Below are 21192 nucleotides of genomic sequence, written 5' to 3'. Positions count from 1 at the left end.
TGCTTGAAAATCTCCAATCAACATCATCATCATCATCATCATCATCATCATCATCATCATCAAATGTGCATGAGAGGCCAGGTGCAATGGTTCATGCCTGTAATCCCAGCACTTTGGAAGGCCAAGGTGGGTGGTTCACTTGAGGTCAGGAGTTCGAGACCAGCCTGGCCAACATGGCGAAACCCTATCTCCACTAAAAATACAACAATTAGCTGGGCATGGTGGTGCACACCTGTAATCCCAGTTTCTCAGGAGGCTGAGGCATGTGAATTACTCGCACCTGGGAGGCAGAGGTTGCAGTGAGCTGAGATCGTGCCACTGCACTCCAGCCTGGGTGACAGAGCAAGACTCTGTCTCAAAATAACAACAACAACAACAACAACATGTGCATGAGAACTCCTCTCCAGATGTAAATATATAACCGAGTTTGAATTCTGACAGTTAGGCACCTTTTCTGGGCCATCACCTGGGAGTTTCCAGACCCTGCTGGGAAGTCTCTTCTCTGATGCCTGGAGAGGGTTAATGTGCTCTGCAGATTATCGTGGGCATGGATCTCCTCCTGGGGGCCCAATCAAACAGATGTCAAGCCTGCATGGGTTTGGGCTGTGATTTTCCCACGGATTGGCTGGTTTTATATGCTGAATGTGGGGGGCAGGGAGGGGGTAGGATGCTGAGGGATGGGGTGAGAGGTTATGAGGAAGGGAAGGGCCCCAGGAGCTGAAAGCCACTTCTGCTTTCTGGACTGGACTTCAGAAAATTTCCTTTAAGTGAGGGGCTGAAGACAAATATATCCCTTTTGTTCTGGGCCAGAAGGCTCAGAAAACTAAAGAAGAGGATGGCAGGCCTGTGATATGACCTTCACTGGGCTGGGAGAAAGGAGAGCTGAATTCCGTATGGAAGAAAATATAAAATAGTCCCTAGGTCTTCAATGTCGAATAAAGAATCCACCAAATACAAAATGTGACAATGGAAATGAGGTCTTCCTCATCTATGCCTGACTAATTGCTCTCAAAAGTCATTTGGTGTTAAAAAAAAAAAAAAAAAAAAAAAGGTCATTTGGTAAATTGAATGGAATTACATAAAAACTAGAAATATTCTTTGATCAATAGGATTTTTACCTCCTTTAATATTGTTATTCTTTCTCCTCTTTACACCGGCCCACTCACTTGATCTGTAATCTCTCTAGTGCTCTGTGTTACACAACGCTGTATCTGATTCCCTTTGGTAATTCCTTCTAAGGCAAATTATATCCATTAAGTTTTTGTTAAGGGCCTTCTCAGATGTAAAACATGCTATTTTTCTTCTGTAATTATTTCTTGCTTTTGGAAAAATATCTCTCATAAAAGTAGAAAAAGGTGTCTTTTTGTTTGTTTGTTTGTTTTTTTCCTATTACAGTAGGAGCAGGTGTTATTAACTCTGGGCTCTCCACAAAAGACCTTGGTTACTTAGCCAGCATGCAGTAGGTGTGAGAGTTCAGGAATAATGGCTGCTTTGTATTCAGCAGCCTCTCTTCTCTAGGCCCTCTAAGGTCTTTGCAATCATTGAACATTTTAGCTCTTAATGGAGGTAGAGCAGGATGGGTGGGAAAAGGCAGGTGGTCGGAGCCTCTTAGCAGTAACACTGAGGCCCAGGGATATGCGAACACAGGTCTGAGGTTAGGCCAGGCCTGCTCAAGGGGGGTGATATTGCCCCCCTCTTTAGGGGACAAAAATGGGTTCTTGGGGGTCAAAAAACTGAGATATTAATTACAGTGTTTTTTCACACTCCAAAGGTCTACAGTAGATGTATAGTGTATCTCTGATATTCACATTTCTGGTGGGGAGATGATTAAGAAAAAAATGACCTAAAAAGGGTCCTTAGGAGAAGTGATAAAGAGAAAAGGTGGAGAAGCGCTGTGATAGATCAACCTAGTGTCAGCGTCAGGACGGACAGCGATCTCCTGGGAGGTCTCTGGGCCTGCTGTTCTGGACACACTTTTCATTTTGTGAGGGACTAGCTGGCTCCTCATGGAAGAAGCCCTGGGCCTGGAGTTATGATTTTGCCTCTTGCCCCTCTCCAAATCTCAGTTCTTCAACCACTAAATAAGAACACAGATAAGACGGCCCCCGAGGTCTGCCCTAACTCTGTGACTTTCTGCAGACATCCATCTGATTGAGCCAACACTTCCAAACCTGGGCATGCACACGCAAATGCATACACATTGATTATATTGGGATTTTTTTGGTCGAGCAAGTCCACCAAATTGGAGGAAAATCCAACCGCTACACACACAGACTGAACTTCTAGTGCTGAAAAAACCCCCTGATTTCCTCTTCTCCCTTTTCTCCTGTGCCCACTGCCTTCTACCCCAGTAGGATGTAGATACCTCAGGACAGCTGGACATTCTTTGCCCAGGCTAGCTGGGTACCCTACACACTCTGGACCCTCACTCACTGCCCACCAATAGATCAATGGAAGTTGGAATCAGTTTTCCCCAAATGTAGTCATCGTGCTAGCTGCCTAGTAAGTAGGAAAGGCTCAGGAATGATTAACACAAGGTGGAGGAATCAGGTGGGCTCACTTCACACGTGAGAAAGTGGGCTGCAGGTACCTGTGGGAGTGAGGCAGCGATGGCATGGAAGCTGAGGTCCCCGGATGCCTCCAGTGGCTTCTGAACCCTTCTCAGAGCCGGCTCACACACCAAATGCACACAGAGAGCGTCCACCCAGTCGGAGGCACAGGCCTGTGGGCTTCTCAGCGTTACACAAATCAGAGGCAGCAATAACAGGTGTGGCGCCATGGCCTGAACAACCTGGCACCCCTGCTCAGCCTCCCAGAGAGAGGGGAAGGAGCAAACCACTCAGCCTTGGCCAGTTTGCCAGAGGAGGAAAATTCCTTCCTGACTCTGGTGGTGATCATCAACTTCACTCTGGGCATGTGACGAAAAATTGACCCAATTAAGCGTCTACACATTGGCAGTTTACGGGCCAAATCGTCACTGGGCAGAAAAAGGCCATAGGGTGCAAAATATAGAAAAAAAGGGGCCAAGAAAGGGCTTCCTCAATCCCACCCTCTGAGTGGTCTCATCGGGAAGAAAATTGGTTTTCCTTCCCCAAAGCCTCAGTGACACCCAAATATCCACTCTGTCCTAAGCCTTGTGAGCAAGGGAGGGTCGATTTCCCAGCCCTTGGACCTCCCTAAGAAGGGGCCCATTGAGGAGAACCCAGTGGAGTATTTCAACACTTACTGCTAAAGAAAGATTGAGGGTTGGGTGCTTGAGTGTTTGTTCTTCTGGGAGGAACCCCAGCAGCTATGAGAACCAATTTGCTGACCTCTTGTTAAGTGATTTCTCATCTTTCTTTAGCTTGCATAGGGAGTTTGCATGTTTGTTTGTTTATAGTTGTTTTTCTGTTTATAGCTGTTTTTCTGAAGGTGCAGTGAAGATCCAAAAAGGTATGCCATGTAGTTTGCTGTGGGCTTCGATGCAAAGCTTATCAGTTTTGGATTAAATACATCAGGGGTTAAATCCTACCTCTGCTGCCGCGAACGTGGGGCACATTTACTACCCAGCCTGCTGAAATTCTTAAGCTTTTTTTTTTTTCATATAGATGTAGTATATAAATATTCACGCCCCTCTTTGACCTCCGGTTTCTTCATCTTTAAAATAGGGATTTTTTTTTTTTTTTAAATCATGCAATCCAATATATGCAAAGGATGGGGCATAACACATATATTCAATCCTGTTTTAGAGGGAAAAATCAGCCATCAACAATGTATGTAAAAATTTGCTACTCTGGTGACTTCTGAAAAAGGAGAACGACCAAACTGAAAACTCTGGCCCGAGAATACCTTAGATGATCAAAAACAGTGTCACAGAGAACACGAAGACAAAAGAATCAAGCGTTCACTTGGACGGGCAAACCACCCCTTTCCCTGGGTCTCTGAACTAGACTGAAACACAGAGCTGCCTCCCTAAGTCATCTAGCCTTTCTGGCCTCAGTTTCCTCATCTGTAACATGAAGCGATTGCACCTAATGATGTCTGACACACTTTCGGGCGTACAAAAGACTCATCCATCCACACGCGGGCCCGGCTTCAGCCTGAGGAGAGAGCTTGTGCTACCTGCGGCTGTCAGCAGGGGGCACCCCCACAGAAATCCCACACACTGCAGAGTCTGACAAGGCCTGAGAACACAGTGGAAAAACCCTAACCATTGCTTTTCTGGAAGCATTCTCTTCTGGAGAGATGTCAGAGGGCAAATGGGTTTCTTTTAAAACTATTTTGTACAAATTCCTGAAAATGCCCCATACTATAATAAGGCAGTTCCCTGTATCGAGGGGTGGGGGACCGTGGGCAGGCCGGTGGGGAAAGGAATTCAGTCAGGGGAGAAGGGTAGGTGGGGGCTTTCCTTGAAGCTGAATATTTTTCTGTGTAAAATCCAGCTTCCCTTCCTAAAGAAGCTTTAGGGTGGATACAGAACTGAGTGCCTGGGCACGTTCTCTTAATTCCCCTTGGTTCAGCTAAGAGATCCTGAGGGAGTGGGGGCTGTGAGGAGGGTGGGTGGCCGCACGGCCTGCGGAGGCAAACAGGTCTCTCTCAGGCAAACCATCACATCCGTGTCAAACAGCTCCCGGGAGGCCCTGGGACTGCACCCAGCGCAGGTGCCGGCCCTGGAGCTGCAGATGGACGAGCAGACCCAGACCCCAGGCCGAGCCTCTGAGACCTGACACCCCTTACGATTCATCCAAAAAAGCAAAGAAAAGGCGCTTACGTGAGGGCAGCGGTGGCTAGGTCCAAAGAAGAGGCTTTCAAGGCAAGAGAAGGCAGGCGCTCCCAGCACCAGCGTACAGTGGAAATAAAGCACCTGTAGCCTTGTGATATAAGTGACACCTACAGACAGGTCCGTTTGGTTTTTCAGGTTTATGCACAGCCCCTTTGATGACGGTGACATACAGTGTGACACGGCTCCTTGGAAGAGGGGGAAATGGTTCTCATATGCAGAAAGTTTACCTTTATCCTGCTTTTGTGCCAACTCACCCCTGCCCTGCAACCCCCCACTCCCAGCCTAGGGGACTCAGTAAACAAGCAGAAAATTCTTGTCCCTGGGAGCTGTGCGGGATCGTGCGTTTGCTGAGGAATTTTCCTCTGTGCAAGCTGGAGGGGAAACGCAGTTTCCACCCTGGTGCCGGTCTAAACTGCCTCTCTCCCAGGCTGCCTGAGCGCAGTGCTTTTGTAAGATCATGTCTTTCTCCGTTTTTCCCATGTGGTGAGAAGGAAGAGCATTATAGGGCCGGTGTTAAGACCTTAGGTTTTGTAGCTAGTTGCCTTTGGATTCAAATTCTGCGTCCATCATTTCCTAGCTGTGCTACCTAGAAAAATGTAGCTAACATCCCTGGGCTTCATGAGTCTAATGTAAGTGATGGGGCCTCTCCTCATGGCTACTATGAGATTCAGAGGAGGCCAGGCAAGCCCTCCGTTAGCTATGATGACTGCAGCATTTTCCTTGATAGGGCACGTTCACCAGGACTCCCCCTTGCTATTTCTTCCAACCTACACCTTCCAACCAGGTGAAGGGAATAGGCAGCTTGGAGAACTACTTTAGGGCCTTTTCTTCTACTTTTTCTCCCTAAGCCCCATCAGGGCATCAGACACATTAACTTATTAAACTTCTAACACTTGGATGTAATGAGCCGTGCAGCGGCTTCCTCCCTTTCCCCTCCTCTGTTTCACAGACAGAGAAATGAAGAGGCTTAGTGGCCCAGTCAGGTGTCCAAAGCTAATAGGCCAGGGGGCCTGTTGTGGATGCCAGCTCTCAGGTGTCTCGCTGAGAACTGACTGCTTTTTAGTACTTCTCGGTGACAACAGAAACTGCCTAATTTAGGCTGTGAGGCAGTGTCCCAGGTCATCTATGAGACAGGTATTTATAATGCTGTGCCTTTTTGCATTCTGCTTCTAGCCATCTTGGGCAGCTGCGATGTTGTATTCAAATGACAGACTCCAGGTTTTAAGGCGAAAGCAGGGACTGGTTTGTTAGGTTTTCCTGGGATCACCGGGCATGGGTACAGACACACAAATACAAATACACACAGAGTCTGCAGAAACAAAAGGCAGTTCATGAGAGGCTACGGGGTGTCATCATGGAAAAATTGTTGAAGAAAGATAGGTGACTGCCTAGGCCCCTATCTTGGCTGGATAACCTGAACTTCTCTGGTCTTCATTTTCCCCCAGTGGCAAAAGGAGGAAGTGGGATTAAAATAGTGATTTTTTCAAACTGTGACTTGAGGAACCCTGGGGGTTCCCCGGAGCCCTTACAATGACTTTTGTGGGTGAGAGGATGGGAGTGGAGTAGAGTGGGTTAGGCTGTAGACCACCCTGTTCCTTCCTGACTCAATACGAGCATCTCAGCTTTTATATAAATCTTCTGGGTAAGATTTCATTTGAACAAAAGAATCTGCCCTTAGAAAGGATTTGCAAGTAACTGGATTACATGGTCTTTGGGCTTCTTTTACGCTTTAAAATTCTGTACTTCTCTTCCTCTTTGGTTCCCAGGGGACAGTGGACTGTGATAGTCCTACACACTATGTTTTCCATTGTTGGGCACTGGCCTATCTTGTCACTGGTTTCTGAAATGTTACCAATGTTTCTTTCTGAACATATACATTCTTCTCAGTGGAGAGGTTTTTAGGGAAAATATGTTATTCTGATTCTTTTTTTAGAAAAGAGTCTTTTGGGCTGGGTGCAGTGGTTTATGCATGTAATCCTAGCACTTTGGGAGGCCAAGGTGGGCAGATCATGAGGTCAGGAGTTTGAGACCAGCCTGGCCAACATGGTGAAACCCCATCTCTACTAAAAATGCAACAATTAGCCAGGTGTGGTGGTGCATGCCTGTAATCCCAGCTACTCAGGAGGCTGAGGCAGCAGAATCGCTTGAACCCGGGAGGCGGAGGTTGCAGTGAGCCAAGATCGTGCCATTGCACTCCAACCCGGGCAACAGAATGAGACTCCATCTCAAAAAAATAAAAAATAAAAAAATAAAAATAAAGTAAAGAGTCTTTTGGAGAAATTATGTATTTTTTTTCTGTACTCTCTTGGCTCAATTTTTTTTCCCCAGGGGCTGTGGCTGCCCAACTGACTCAATTATTTGAGTGTAAAAGTCTTCTGACAATGGATGTATAAGACCATGAACTCTGTCTCATGGTCCCAAATGTATAATATAGCATTTCTGGGTGCCTGTGTGTGAAATTACAGGCTTCTGGACCAGTGGATAAAAGGGATGATTAAGATAAACCCAAAATAAAAGAGGAATTTGACTCTAAGTTTAACTATTACTTTAAACTTAAATTTGATTGGAGTGGAGATCTTGGATGATATTGAACACGAAGCATCTAAGAACTGCATTATGAGTGTTGAATGACAACAAGAATGGGGATTGGGGATGGAAGAGGAAGGTAAAAAAGGACTAGGGTGTGGGGAGGGGGGCAGAAGAAGGAATGAGACATTTTAGAACTCCCAGCCTATCCTGCTTCTGGTGTCCTGGCCATACAGCAATATTAAGTAACACTAATTGGGCTTATAATTGTAACATAGTGGCTAAGGAAACAGATTCTGGAAGGAGACTTCCTAAGTTTGACTCTCTGATCTGCCATTTGCTGTCTGGGTGGGTCTGGGAAGCCTGTTGAACATCTCTGCATCCCAGTTGCCTCATCTGTAAAATGGGGAAAAAGGATTACATTTCTTTTAGGGTGTGAATTAAATGAGTGAAAACTTGGGGAGTAGAGGGAGCCCTAACTAAGTGTGGCTTATCTACATTTTAACCTGTTACATTCTTTACGTTAAATTTTCATACATTTTTGACAAGGAAGTTACTGATCATCTCTAATTTACAGATGAGGAAACTGAGGCACAGAGAGGTTAAGTAGAGAGGTTCATGGTTACACAGCTAAGTGGTAGAGCAAGTATTTTAGTCTAGGCTGCCTGCCTCTGGAGCCCATCCTCTTAACTGCTGTGCTAACCAGTTTCTGGGTGCTCCTGGGGCAGTTCTTTGGGAATAGGGAGGAGAGAATCACACCTAAAGAGCATCTATGATGTACCAAGTATTGTGCTAGGATGACTCACCTGTATTTCCTTGGTTATTTTTCACAATTATCGTGGAAGGTAGCTATCACTACTTTCTTTTTTAAGACAGAGAAACAGAGGTGCCATGATTGCTGGGGCTCACCCAGTTGGTCAGTGGCCAAATCTGTGTTGAACTCAGGCCTGACCAATGTTAAAGGCAAGCTGTGGAAACAGCAGCTTAAGTTGGCCTCTCTTCTTTAGCTCTGGACTCACACCGGCCTAAAAGGTGGTCCATCCCTCTCTATTGGCTCAAGATTTCTAGGATTCCTGGTTATTGCTGGCACAATCTGTCTGTTAGTATATGGTGGAAATTCTGGTACCTCACTGAATCTGGTGCCTAGTATGGTTCTTGGGATCAAGAATGCACTCAATACTTACATGGATCATAAAATCACGTGTCTTAAAGGGCATGCCATCTGACAGAGGCTGGAGGCTCCCATCCTATTCTTTTCACTACATATAACAGGCTTCACATCTCAGCTGCTTTTCCTAGAACCTGCTCTTTAATCAAGGTCAACATTTCTTTGTCATTTATTTTTCCCCTCAACCTGCCATCTTCACTACCGACCCAAGAGGCAGCACAGGCTGAAAACAAAAATGAGTTAGAAAAACAAGTTTAGGTAAATTCATAGATAATGCCATTATAAGGAGAGATTTATAGTGTGATGGTGAAACGCACTGGCTTTGGATTAGACCCCTGTCACTATGATTCTCACTTACTATTTTTAGAAAAGAGTCTGTTGGAGAAAATGCAATTTTCTATGCTATATTGGCTCAAATATTTAAGAACAAAAAGATTTCTGTCAGTGGGTGTATATGACAACAAACTCCTAGCACCTGCCATCTGGGAGACATTAGATGAGCTATCAGCTTTTCGGGGTCACAATTTCCTCACCAGTGAAGTACCTACTATGATTCTTGGTGCATGGTAAGTTTCAATAAACGGCAGTTATTGTAATGGGCTATATAGAGAGACATAGATATTGGTTGAGAGTCCCAATCTTTGGGCATTACCATAATAAGTAGGATAATGTTGCCCTTCCTCTTCCACAATGAATAGTCATAATAGCTACCATTTGCTGAGCATTTACTGGATGCCAAGAACTGTCTAGGCATGCTACAGGTATTAAGTCATTTAATCTTTATATCATTCCTCGGAGGTAGGTACCATTATTATCACCTAAAATTTACTGATGAGGAAACAGGGATAGAGAGTTGAAGTAACTTGCCCAATATCACATAGCACGTGGAACACAAAGCAGGACTGGAGCCTCTGCAGGATACACCAATACACCATATATGGAACCTATGCACCAGACTCCACAAGCTTTACCATTACTCTACCATTTGGTACCTCTCCAGGAGGCACAATCTAGGTTGAAGAGATACCAATTTTCTTAGACATCCCAAATTGCTGGTCGGATCCTTGAAAGCAAGGACAAGAGTTGTAAATATTTTGTCCCCCAAAATGCTTGCACAGACTCGTGCAGAAGTAGGTGCTTAAGCAATTTTCATTGGTTGATTGTCAATTGGTTGATTGATTGGTCAGATTTCTTTCTTTGCTTTGTTTCCTCTTTGGGTGTTTTCCCCTCATCCTCCTACATCCAGCTCACTCTTTAGCTGTTCATGCTACCATCCTCCTCACCAGAAGCCACGATTCAATTGAGAGCAACAGTTAGATGGCTCCCTCAATAACCCTTCCTTGGCTATGAGCCTCAGGACAGTAAAAGTCTCTGTTATTTCCAGTACTGAAGGCACCCTGGAGGTTAAACAATGGCAAAGTCAATGGGGAATATTGTAATAGAAAATGACAGAATTTGATTTCATTAAAATCTGTAATAAAAATACGATTCCGATATGTTTGTGAAATAGTTGATGCAACTGCATGACTGCATTGCTGGTCTTTCTTCCTCCAGTAAAGACACTGGAAGTCAACCTATTAGAGGTTTCTATATTTTGGGTGAGCCCAGTGAATCTGAAGCCATAATGCCTCTACAAAGGCACAGATCTGAGAGGCACAGCCAAGGGGATCCTTCTCATAGGAAGGACTCCTGAAGACAGGATTTTCTTTAGATGTTTTCCTACCACACATAGGAAGTGGCAGCTCTGAGAGAGTTGTTTGGGATGGTAGTCTGAGGAATGGATGACTCCTGTGGCCAGCCTATACTGTTGTTAGAGGGTGGACTGGGCTAATGGTGCTGCCATTGGAATCTTGGGTAGTGAATGGGGCAGTCCCTCCTCATCAGGTTAATTAGCTTGATGAATCTGAGAACCATGCTAATGAAGGTTATCAATAGATTGTCAATCATACAATTATTAAACACTTACTCTTTCTGCAGGCAAGCAAACACTGGACTTGCTGAGAGAACGTAACTTTCTGAACCTGTTTCCTCACCTGTCCAGTGTGAATGATCACACATGCAGTTTGATAATGTGTGTGACCACACACATTGGCTTCCATAGCTCTAGGCTAAACACCTCACTCCTGCCGATTGTCACCCATAGGCATGTCCTTGGCCAAAAGATGGGGGTGGAAGGATGTGAAGATGGAGCATTGGAGGTGAGAAGGGATGCTGGATCCAGGCAGATCAGCCGCATCAGTCAACCAAGTCTTAATGCTAAGATGTTGTTGGTTATAAGATACGTCATTGATTTAAACAATTGTCTTAGAGGAAATGCTATGTTAAATATGCAGATAGATAATCAAGCTTGTCTTGATTTCAGAAATGTTAAAATGTGAATTTGATAAATATAACAATAAAAAACCCAATAGGGCAGTATTTAATATCAATAAGAAGGATGTGAAAAAGAGTAAGACCTAGCTGTGGCCTTCAAGGAATAGAGATAACCTAACAGAGAATTCAAGAAGAAATATTTAGAAGCATTAATTAACTTCAAGCTAAATTTTGAGTTAGGGGCTGTAGGACTTCAGAGAAGAGGAGCTAATAGTGCTGGAGCAGCCGGAAAAAAATTTTCTGTAGGATTTGGTATTTGAGTTGGGTGATGAAGGATTGGGATGACCTGCTAGAAATTGATGCTTATTATGTGCCAAGCTCCATAGCTGTAGGAATAGGAGCTGTTATTATACCCATTTTACAGAAGAGAAAACAGGCTCAAAGAGCTTTAGTAATGTGCCCAAGGTCACACACCTAAGTAGCAGAGCTGGTATTCAAACCTAGGATAACCTAACTCAAAGCTCAGGCCCATTGGCCACTGTGTTCTGCAGTGTCTCGGGGGCTCTTTCAATCAAGAGGAAACCTGGCCGTGCATGGAAGGAGAAAATAGGCATGGACAGCCCATGACTGCTACTTCCTACTCATGGGAGAAGGAAGTCTTACATGTGTCACTATGTGACAGTCCGGAGTAAGTTGTGAATCATGTGTCTGGAATATCAGCACCTATGAACAAGGGGACCTCTGACGGCTAATGGGGACCCCAATATTGAAAAGGCCTCTGATTTTGTCTGCTATTTGGGAACAAACTTGTGTGGGGCAGCAAAATGAGACTTCGTCACCAGCTTTGATTCTGCTCTTACTCTTGCCCATAAAAATGAAATATGACTCCTACATTTTTCTGGGAGTCATACTGTTGTGTCTGCCTGCCTGCCTGCCTGCCTGCCTTCCTTCCTTCCTTCCTTCCTTCCTTCCTTCCTTCCTTCCTTCCTTCCTTCCATCCTTCCATCCTTCTTTCCTTCCTTCCTTCATTCCTTCCTTCCTCTCTCTTTTCTTTCTTTCTCTCTCTCTCTTTCTTTCTTTCTTTCTTTCTTTCTTTCTTTCTTTTTCTTTCTTTCTTTCTTTCTTTCTTTCTTTCTTTCTTTCTTTCTTTCTTTCTTTCTTTCTTTCTTTCTTTCTTTCTTTCTTTTCTCTTTCTTTCTTTCTCTCTCTCTTTTCTTTTTTTCTCTTTCCTTTTTCTTTACTTTCCTTCCTTTCCCCTTCCCTTCCCTTCCCTTCCCTTCCCTTCTCTTCCTTTCCCTTCCCTTCCTTCCTTGCCTTTCCTCGCCTTTCCTTGCCTTTTTGACAGAGTCTCACTCAGTCGCCCAGCCTGGAGTACAGTGTTGTGATTTTGGCTCACTGCAGCCTCTGCCTCCTGGGTTCAAGCAATTATCATGCCTCAGCCTCCTGAATAGCTGGGATTATAGGCTCACACCACCACGCCTGGCTAATTTTTGTATTTTTAGTAGAGACATGGTTTCACCATGTTGCCCAGGCTGGCTTCTAATTCCTGGCCTCATGTGGTCTGCCCTTCTCAGCTTCCCAAAGTGCTGGGATTACAGGTGTGAGCCACCGCGCCTGGCCAGTACTGTTGTGTCTTATGGATACTTGCTTGATTTTTTAATTCCATCAACTCTGAAATAATCTTGTTTTTTTTTTGTTGTTGTTGTTGTTGTTTTGTTTTTTTGTTTTAACCATGTCTTTGCAATCTTTTGCCATCTCCCACAGTTTCATTTGCCATTAAAAACTTTACATGTCCAAATTACACACTGAAATTTCCCGAGTTTGATTCTGTTTGGGAACTTGCTTAGAGAAACAGTCTCTATTGCAAACACAGAACAGTATAAGAATTTAGGTATTATGCTTTTACAAAACTATTATGAAGTTTTCTGATGTGTCACTTTATTACAGAGTTTAACATCATATCTCAACAGAAACCCAATGATTCTGGTACTGACAAATCCGAAGGGAGAGGCCTCAAAATTGGGAAGCTGCCAAGACTCACCCACAGGTTCCTGTCAACGTGGACTCACTTGTACCCCAAGCCTGTAGGCCTAAGTGGACTCCCCTTAGAACTTGTCTATCCTTAAGGTGAATGTCTGGGATTGGAAATTTTGGAAATTATTGTGAAGCAATTGGAATTAAAGTGAAGACAGGTGTCTTCAATGTCCTGGACATCACTCTTACCCACATCCCTGTTCATGAAACTATGTTTTAATTCTTTCTCAGCATGTGAAGGGAGATGGGCAGGATTCTGTTTCATGTTGCGTGAACAGTGATAGCTCTCTGGTTCCAAAGAACCAGTGAGATGTGGAACTTGGCTGAATATTTTTGAGTGATGCAATAATTTAAAAAGATATCCATGGTTTTGCAAAGAACATAAGCCATATAAGAAGGCAGTTAAAGAAAAACCAGTAACAGAAAGAACACTGGAATTTGAGTCTAATTGATGTGGGTTCAAATCTCATTTCTATCCTGTGGTAGCCAAGTTACTTATCTCCTTGAGACATGGTTTCATCATCTGAAAATAGTCACTTCATACAGTTTTGGTGACAATTAAATGAGATAACATAATATACGTAATATATGAAGCACTTAGCCCAGTGTCTGGCATATATTAAATACTCAATAAATTATTATTACTGTGATGTCTCCATTTCTAAATTAGCAAAATGGAAATAATATTAACTACTCACTAGATCAATTGAAATAATAAAGGTATATGTATCTGGCACATGGTAGATATTCATCCATCCATTTGTTCATTTTCAGTTTATCTGGAATCCATCAAAAGTTTGCAAACTCTGGGAGTTAGGAGAAGGCCACTATATTTGGCCAACAGTCCTCTTTTATCTTAAATGGAGCAGTAGTTTTATAAAATGTTTATTTCCTTACCTAAACTGTTTTTCCCCCCCCTGGGCCCTAATGTGCCCTTCTGGGAGCAAAGAAGCTCCAGGAATTCCAGCAAATCACTGCAGAGTGGCCAACAGGTGTGACATCAGAAGTCCTAATAGTGGGGCTTTGGTGAGTCGGCCTTTTTGCAGTGCCCAAGGGAGAATGGATGCTATCTACCTCTATGGGAAGGAAGCAGACACTTGGTGTTTCTGGTTTTCAGGCTGTATCCACTCCAGGCTTCAGCTGTCATTTTGGGCCAAGTTAAAGGCAGAGGGCAGATTTTGCACAAGGCCCTTTGAAGTGGGGAATAATTTGGGTCACGTATTCCAGCCAGGGTGAGCAGCAAGTTGCATAGTCAGTCAGCAGAAAAAGGCTGTATGTGGAGAGGGCTGGTCCAGGCACTAATGCTTCAGGTAGATTGCTAGGAAGGGCAGAGGCAACCAGGCTGGCTGTGCCTGTTCTACAGACTCTAGGCAGTTTCTTGGCCTTCAGCTTCACTGTAGGGGGGGAACCTAGCCTCGGAGTGTTACTGGATACCTACGTCCCCACTGATGCCTGATCAAGTTTAAATCAAACCTGCAGTTCTGGGCCTTGCAAGTTCATTTCTCCTACCCAGTGTTGAGTGAAGTTGACTGCAGGCCAGACAAAACAATATTCAGGAGGAGCCCTACCCGTTCAAGATACTTTGCAACTGACACACATTTTGAAGGTGATGGACGTTTAAGACAAACCACGATAGGTCTGGAGATAAGATTTGAAAATCTGGCTGACAGCCGCCACGGACGGCACCTGCAGGTGGAGTTTGCAACTAGGAACTCTATAGACTCTAGCTAATTATTGTACAGATATGGAAAAGCCTCTTTTTTGGGAAAAGGGTGATGACAAATCCGAGGTATAGTGGATAAAACAGGCACAATTTCAAGTCCAGCTGAATAAACCTGGGCAAACAGACACACACATGCATGTGTGCATGCTGTCAGTGCTACCACACACACTCCCATCCCTCATGTCTAGAGCTCACCTAGTACCTAGACATACCCCTATGTCCACCACACTCTCCCCACAGACACCTTGTCCTCTCCATCGTACAGATCAACCACACACAGCACAGACCCCTCCCCCTTCTCCCATGCAAACATTATACACACAGCCATCAGATAAACACAGTCCCCTTAGGAAGCTGATTAATAAAACTATTTTATCTATAATTACACTTGACTGATAATAATGTCCTCAGAGCCTGCATGGTTAGATTGGCTCAGATTGTAACATACAGATTACGGCTGAACTCCCTTTGAACTCTGGCCACATTGCTGGTCTCTCCAGCTCAGAGATTACAAATGGCTTTAGGTGGATTCACCCCACGGAACCAAGAAGGTAAGTAGAATTCCAGCTCTCCTTGCTTTTGTTTTCTCTCCAAGCCTGTACAGATGATGCGATCTCTGAAAATACATGGCCAAATACAGGAGGAAGGCCGAAATCAAATAACCTCCTCCAACCCACCCTTGCGTATCCTGGTGGGTCACCTTGCAAACCAGTGTCAACCTCAGATTCCATAGAGGAGGTTGCCCGGAATGCTGTCTTGAAGATTGACACTTGAAAATAATCAGTTTAATTTCTGGGTCTTGGGCTCTTGGGGACGAGCTCCAGTGAGCCATAATTAACTCTTTAAAGTCTTCACCGTGTGCTGCAAATAGTAAAATATCTTATTCTTTATGATGTAATGCTGAATGGAGGCAGCAAGGAGGCTTTTCAGGCTAATTACATGTTGGAACGAGGTTAATGACATGCCGGAGATTCTTTGCATGGCTACCCTGACATTGACAAGTCACTCGGTAACATGCTAGGGCTAAAGACAGCGACTGCTTTTAAAGAAGGCAGGGGGGCTGGAAACTCAGCTAGACAGGCCCCTAATCTAGCCCCTCCCCTATCTGCCGTCCCCCGCCCCGACCCTACTTCCCATTTTTTGGGAATTAAGAAATCTTGGTTTTAAACTGGCATTCAATACCAAGGGCCTGGAGACTTGAATCGGCGTCCTCGTGGGTCTCAGCTCTATCTTACGCTTTTTACAGCAGCTGAATTTAGCCAAGGATGCAAACAAAAGCTCACTATCTAAGGGGATGTTTTTGGGCTGAGCAGAAGGCGTGTCTGTACAAACAAGCAAGGTATGTATCAATATGAATGACTGGATCTCAGTAAAATGCCCAAGACACAGGAATGAGTTCTGATTCCAGCCAGCTGAAGAGCTCACATTCTGGTCCCCATTCTGCAGGTGGGCACACTGGCACCTCAAAATCATGCAAGGAGATCTGACATCCGTTTCCATTCTTCTACCTGGGGCCAGGTTGTATGTTAGCCACATGCAGAGCTGTCTCCAAGAGACTCCAGCCCAAGCTCCAGTGTGCTGTGCACAGCTTTGTGACTCCCGACTTTCTCTATCTGGATGAAATGGGGTAAGAGTAAAAATGCATCTCACAGGCAGACTAAATAGGACAAAGTAGCTATGAAGGATGGTCCTGCTTCCTAGGGAGGGTTGTCTCACCCCTTAGGAGGGCGTTGGGGGCTGACTTGCAGGCTAAGTGTAAGGAAAAGGGCCTTAGTTTCCTTGGCACTTGCTAGGGCAGCCATCTCTTTTTCCTCCCTGGCAGATGGGCTGGGGCAAGGGCAGCTTTGCCCGCTGGACCCCAGCATTTCCTCTCCCCCCAGGTACCCTTTCGTCTCCCTGCACACTCAGATCCACATAGCACCCACCTCAGCTCATTCGTCCCACCAGGCTGGGCTGGACTCGGGTCCTCCAATGTTGTCATCACCCAGCCCTGCGAGGGCCCCGGCTGGATCGGCCCCTCCTCCTCAGTGAGAAGGACACCGCATGGCTGCCTCCAGGCAGGGGATGCCACCCCTGAGTGTCCTGACCCTGAGCAGCCTCCCAGGCGCAGCAGAGTCCTGGAGTGGCAGCTGACAGGTGGCTCTTCCACCTCCACAATGCCCAGGGGTCAGCAGAAGATTAGGCAAGTCCTTCGTTTTGTCATGAGCTACCACGGAGGGAGACAGCCAGAAAGAGACTGTTGCTCTGCGGTGAGTGGCTGAAGTCTCCGCGTGCCGCTGATGGGTCTGTGGTCTCCAGTGGAGGGAAGGTGTGCAGCGTCTGGAGGAGCCAGAAAGAAATGTGTCAGACAGGGCTTGTCAGCACCTCAGCACCCTGCCAAATAGTAATTATCAGAGCCTCGTGCCACTCGGGAGAGGGAGGGCAATATTTGTATCCCCATTTTATAGAAGGGCAAGTGGAGGCCCAGGGAGGTCAGACAACCACTTTAGCCAGTCAGTCAGAGGCTAAACTTGGCCCTGAGCGGGGCTGACTCAGAAGTTACCACTGGAGCTTGGGTGAAGCCAGGCCTGCGGGGACAGCCACAGGCACCTCTGTCCCATGAAACTGTGGGATCCAACCCCTGCCCTCCTTGGGTCTGTGCAGAAGGCACCGAGGTGGCTCCCTTCTCTCTGCTGGCTGCGTCTCCCCCATATCCCTTCCCTGACTCTATTTTATTTTTTATTTTTTGAGACAGAGTCTCGCTCTGTCACCCAGGCTGGAGTGCAGTGGTGTGATCTCCACTCACTGCAAGCTCCGCCTCCCAGGTTCACGCCATTCTCCTGCCTCAGCCTCCCGAGCAGCTGGGACTACAGGTGCCCACCACCATACCTGGCTAATTTTTTGTATTTTTAGTAGAGATGGGGTTTCACCGTGTTAACCAGGATGGTCTTGATCTCCCGACCTCGTGATCCACCCGCCTCAGCCTCCCAAAGTGCTGGGATTACAGGCGTGAGCCACTGCACCTGGCCTCCTGACTCTATTTTTTATTCTGGCCCACCTGACATTTGTCTAGAGCCCAGTATCCCTCCCTGGGAACATGAGCGTCCTGAAATGCCTTGAAAAGAAAAATTTCCTTGGACAGCTAAGTTAGGAGATGCTGACCTCTATATTCTCAACCTCGGGTTCACAAAGCGTATCAGCTTATTAAAAGCTCTAAGAAGCCTTTCAGTAAAGAAACCTGTTTAATTTTGCTTAGCCCAGCATTTTCCAAACTTATTTAGGCAACTCTTTCTTGTAACACCCATTAGCATACCACCCAGCTAGTGTTCTACCAGACGCACATTGGGAAATCCTCATTGAGATAGTCCACTCCCCAAGAGAAGGGACTGTGCCTGTTTCACCAGCCAGCATGTTCCCTGCACCACCCACTTGTGGCAGGCTCGGTATGTTGGGCAGATCTGAGCAGCGCCTTCATTTCCCTAGTTTCTCAGGCATGATGCTTGAGGTCCTCTTGAACACTCATTCCCCAAGCCCTTGCATGAAACCAGCCACCGTGTCACATTGACTGTGATGTTTCTTTCATATTTATCCCTCTTTTCTTACAGTCAGTGTCAAATTATCTACCACCTCCACAGAGAGGCCTTTCCTCACCACCCTCTCTAAAATAGCACCTCCTGTCAGGGTGGCCATGTTGCTCAACCCCAAGGGTACCATTTCCATAGACCACAATGCAATGGGTGCTTTTTGGAATTGCGCACATTGGATGACTGCCTTCATCGTTCTCAGTGCCCCAATTTCACTTTCGTTTTCTTCACGGTACATTCCACTATTTGACATTGTATTTGCTTATATATTTATTTGCTTATTGATCGTCTTCTGGACATCAACTAGTTGCCATGTAGGCTGTTCACTACATATAGGGATAGGTCAGTTATTGCCTTGTGTCTTTCTGTTTCATTCCTGAATCCACACCTGGATTGCAAATCCCATGCACCTGATAAGGGAACGGAGGCAGAAGTGCACACTGAGCTCTGCCTTCCAGGCTGAGCATTCCATAAAAAGGAATCCACTTGATTCACTTTGCACAAGGGGCATATCTACTTGTCCAACAGCACAGCTGTGAGCTATGTCTGCCCAGAGGAAGACCCTCTGTCTAATTTACACGGAGGCACCAGCTGGGCTAGCTTCATGATCTCTTCTATGGAAGGTAAGCTCTACGAGTTGGGTGACGGTTTATTAACTTCACCAAAACACTTTTGAGAATAAATACGGCACTATTTAATAGTTATGTAGGGCCAACAAACAGAAATTGGGACTGTCCTAGGCAAACTAGAACATGTTTTTGCCCTGTCCGTGTGGAGTGGACTTTGTTTTGGTTTTTACACTATCCTCATTGTCTAGAACAGTACCTGGCACATCATGTTTGCAGCTTACTGATTGAGGGAATGACTCCCATTATATTCCCCAAACTGAGCTCCCTGTTTCAAGCCCCTCCCCTTTGCCAATCTACACTGTCAGGTTAATCCTAACATATCACTGTGTATGCATAAACCTCCCACTCCGGCATTTTTAAAACTTCCCATTTTCTGCAGCTCTCTTTCCCAGAGTGTTATCAGGGAAGCACTAAATCCAGACTGACATATTAAAAAAAAAAAAAAAAAAAAAAGGGAAAAGGGACTGGGTATGGTGGCTTACTCCTATAATCCCAGCACTTTGGGAGTCTGAGGGGAGTGGATTGCCTGAACCCAGGAGTTCGAGACCAGCCTTGGCAATGTGAGGAAACCCTGTCTCTACTAAAAACACAAAAATTAGCTTGGCGTGGTGGTGTGTGCCTGTATTCCCAGCTACTTGGGAGGCTGAGGCACTAAAATCCTTTGAAAATCCAGGAGCAGAGGTTGCAGTGAGCTGAGATCATGCCACTGCCCTTCACACTGGATGACAGAGTGAGACTTGGTCTCAAAAAAAAAAAAAAAAAAAAAAAAAAAAAAAAAAAGGTGCTATGGATTAATACTTGGGCACACTTGGATATCCACAATGATATGGTAAATGTGTATGAAAGAACTATGGAAAAAAAATTTGTTAAACTTTGTTTAGCCCAGTGTTCCCAAAATGTCCTTAAGATGACATTCCTCTTTTTGACCTAGTACATCCCATGGAGCTGGATGGGAATACTCTTCAGTTGGCCAAAGTCCTTAGTTTGATATTCAAAGGCAGTAGCAGTTGAGCCCACATATTTCTCCATCCTGAGCTCCTGCAAGTGCCCCTGCAAGAGTCCTTGGTCCCTTCACGCATTCAATGAGTATCTTCTGAGCAGAAGATGGCCCAGGTGCTGGGAGCACTGTGGGGAATGCAATAGACAAGGTCTCTGTCTTGGTGGAGCTCATAGTCTAGATGACCAGGAAGAAAAGCAAAGTCTCTGTTTTAGCTGGACTTGTTGGGGAAGCTTTCTCTGAAGAGGTGACCTTTGGGCAGGAGCCTGAATGACCTTGGTGTTAGCTAAATTGATTTGCTGTCTATTCCTAGAAGACACCCCATGCATTCCTGTCTGTTTCTGAGCTTTAGGTCACACTCTCCTTGAGGTCTGAATTCTTCTCTCCATTTTCCTCCACTCATCTTATTTTATTTTATTATTTATTTATTTTGAGATGGGGTTTCACTCTTGTTGCCCAGGTTGGAGTGCAATGGCACGATCTTGGCTCACTGCAACCTCTGCCTCCTGGGTTCAAGTGATTCTCCTGCCTTAGCCTCGCGAGTAGCTGGGATAAAGGTGCCTGCCACCATGCTCAGCTAATTTTTTGTATTTTTAGTAGACATGGGGTTTCAGTATGTTGGCCAGGCTGGTCTTGAACTCCTGACCTCAGGTGATCCACCCGCCTCAGCCTCCCAAAGTGCTGGGATTACAGGTGTGAGCCACAATGCCTGGCCCATTTTATTTTATTTTTATTTTTGTATTTCTTTCTTTCTTTTTTTTTTTTTTTGAGACGGAGTCTCGCTCTGTCGCCCAGGCTGGAGTGCAGTGGCGCGATCTCGGCTCACTGCAAGCTCCGCCTCCCGGGTTCACGCCGTTCTCCTGCCTCAGCCTCCCGAGTAGCTGGGACTACAGGCGCCCACAACCGCGCCCGGCTAATTTTTTGTATTTTTAGTAGAGACGGGGTTTCACCGTGGTCTCAATCTCCTGACCTTGTGATCCGCCCGCCTCGGCCTCCCAAAGTGCTGGGATTACAGGCGTGAGCCACCGCGCCCGGCTATTTTTGTATTTCAATAGGGTTTTGGGGAACAGGTGGTGTTTGGTTACATGGATAAGTACTTTAGTGGTGATTTCTGAGACTTTGGTGCACCTGTCACTCCCCTCCACTCATCTAAGTCTTATTCCCACACAGCCCCATGGTCTTCTTTAGTCTAACGTTCCCAGCAGCTTTCCTGGAGCCCTCATGGTCTCCACTGACATCTCAATTACTCCAAAAACATTGAGTGCATCACATTTTTGGCTCTTAGCTCAGGCCACCTGGCTTGTCTTGTGTCTCTTTTTTTTGTACATTCCATGAATCCCATTCCCTGAATCCACATCTGGGTTGCAAAACCCTACAAGCATTAGGAGCCCAATCCATTTCTGTTTGTTAATAATGAAGAGATATTCTTCACCAAGGCTAGATGAGGAACGGCAAATGGCTTTTATCTCACATGTCA

The 21192-nt window shown here is 45.5% G+C and overlaps 1 protein-coding gene across 5 annotated transcripts in view; it reads right to left on the bottom strand.

Moving 5' to 3' along the window:
- The window catches only part of ELF5 (E74 like ETS transcription factor 5), a 35305-nt gene extending 30438 nt beyond the window's left edge, over positions 1–4867 (bottom strand). For 4 of the 5 annotated variants that reach the window (XM_005578222.5, XM_065528327.2, XM_074013973.1 and 1 more), the window contains exon 1: positions 2591–2866. In XM_005578222.5, the coding sequence (XP_005578279.1) occupies positions 2591–2616 (26 nt within the window). In that variant the 5' untranslated portion in view covers positions 2617–2866. Of the gene's footprint in view, positions 1–2590; positions 2867–4750 lie in introns of those variants that run through there. The other variant, XM_005578223.5, reaches the window with a different exon arrangement.
- Positions 4868–21192: the final 16325 nt, after the last annotated feature.

The sequence above is a fragment of the Macaca fascicularis genome, chromosome 14, assembly GCF_037993035.2.
Source record: "Macaca fascicularis isolate 582-1 chromosome 14, T2T-MFA8v1.1".
Classification (NCBI taxonomy): Eukaryota; Metazoa; Chordata; class Mammalia; order Primates; family Cercopithecidae; genus Macaca; species Macaca fascicularis.
This window is presented reverse-complemented; position numbering and strand designations above follow the sequence as displayed.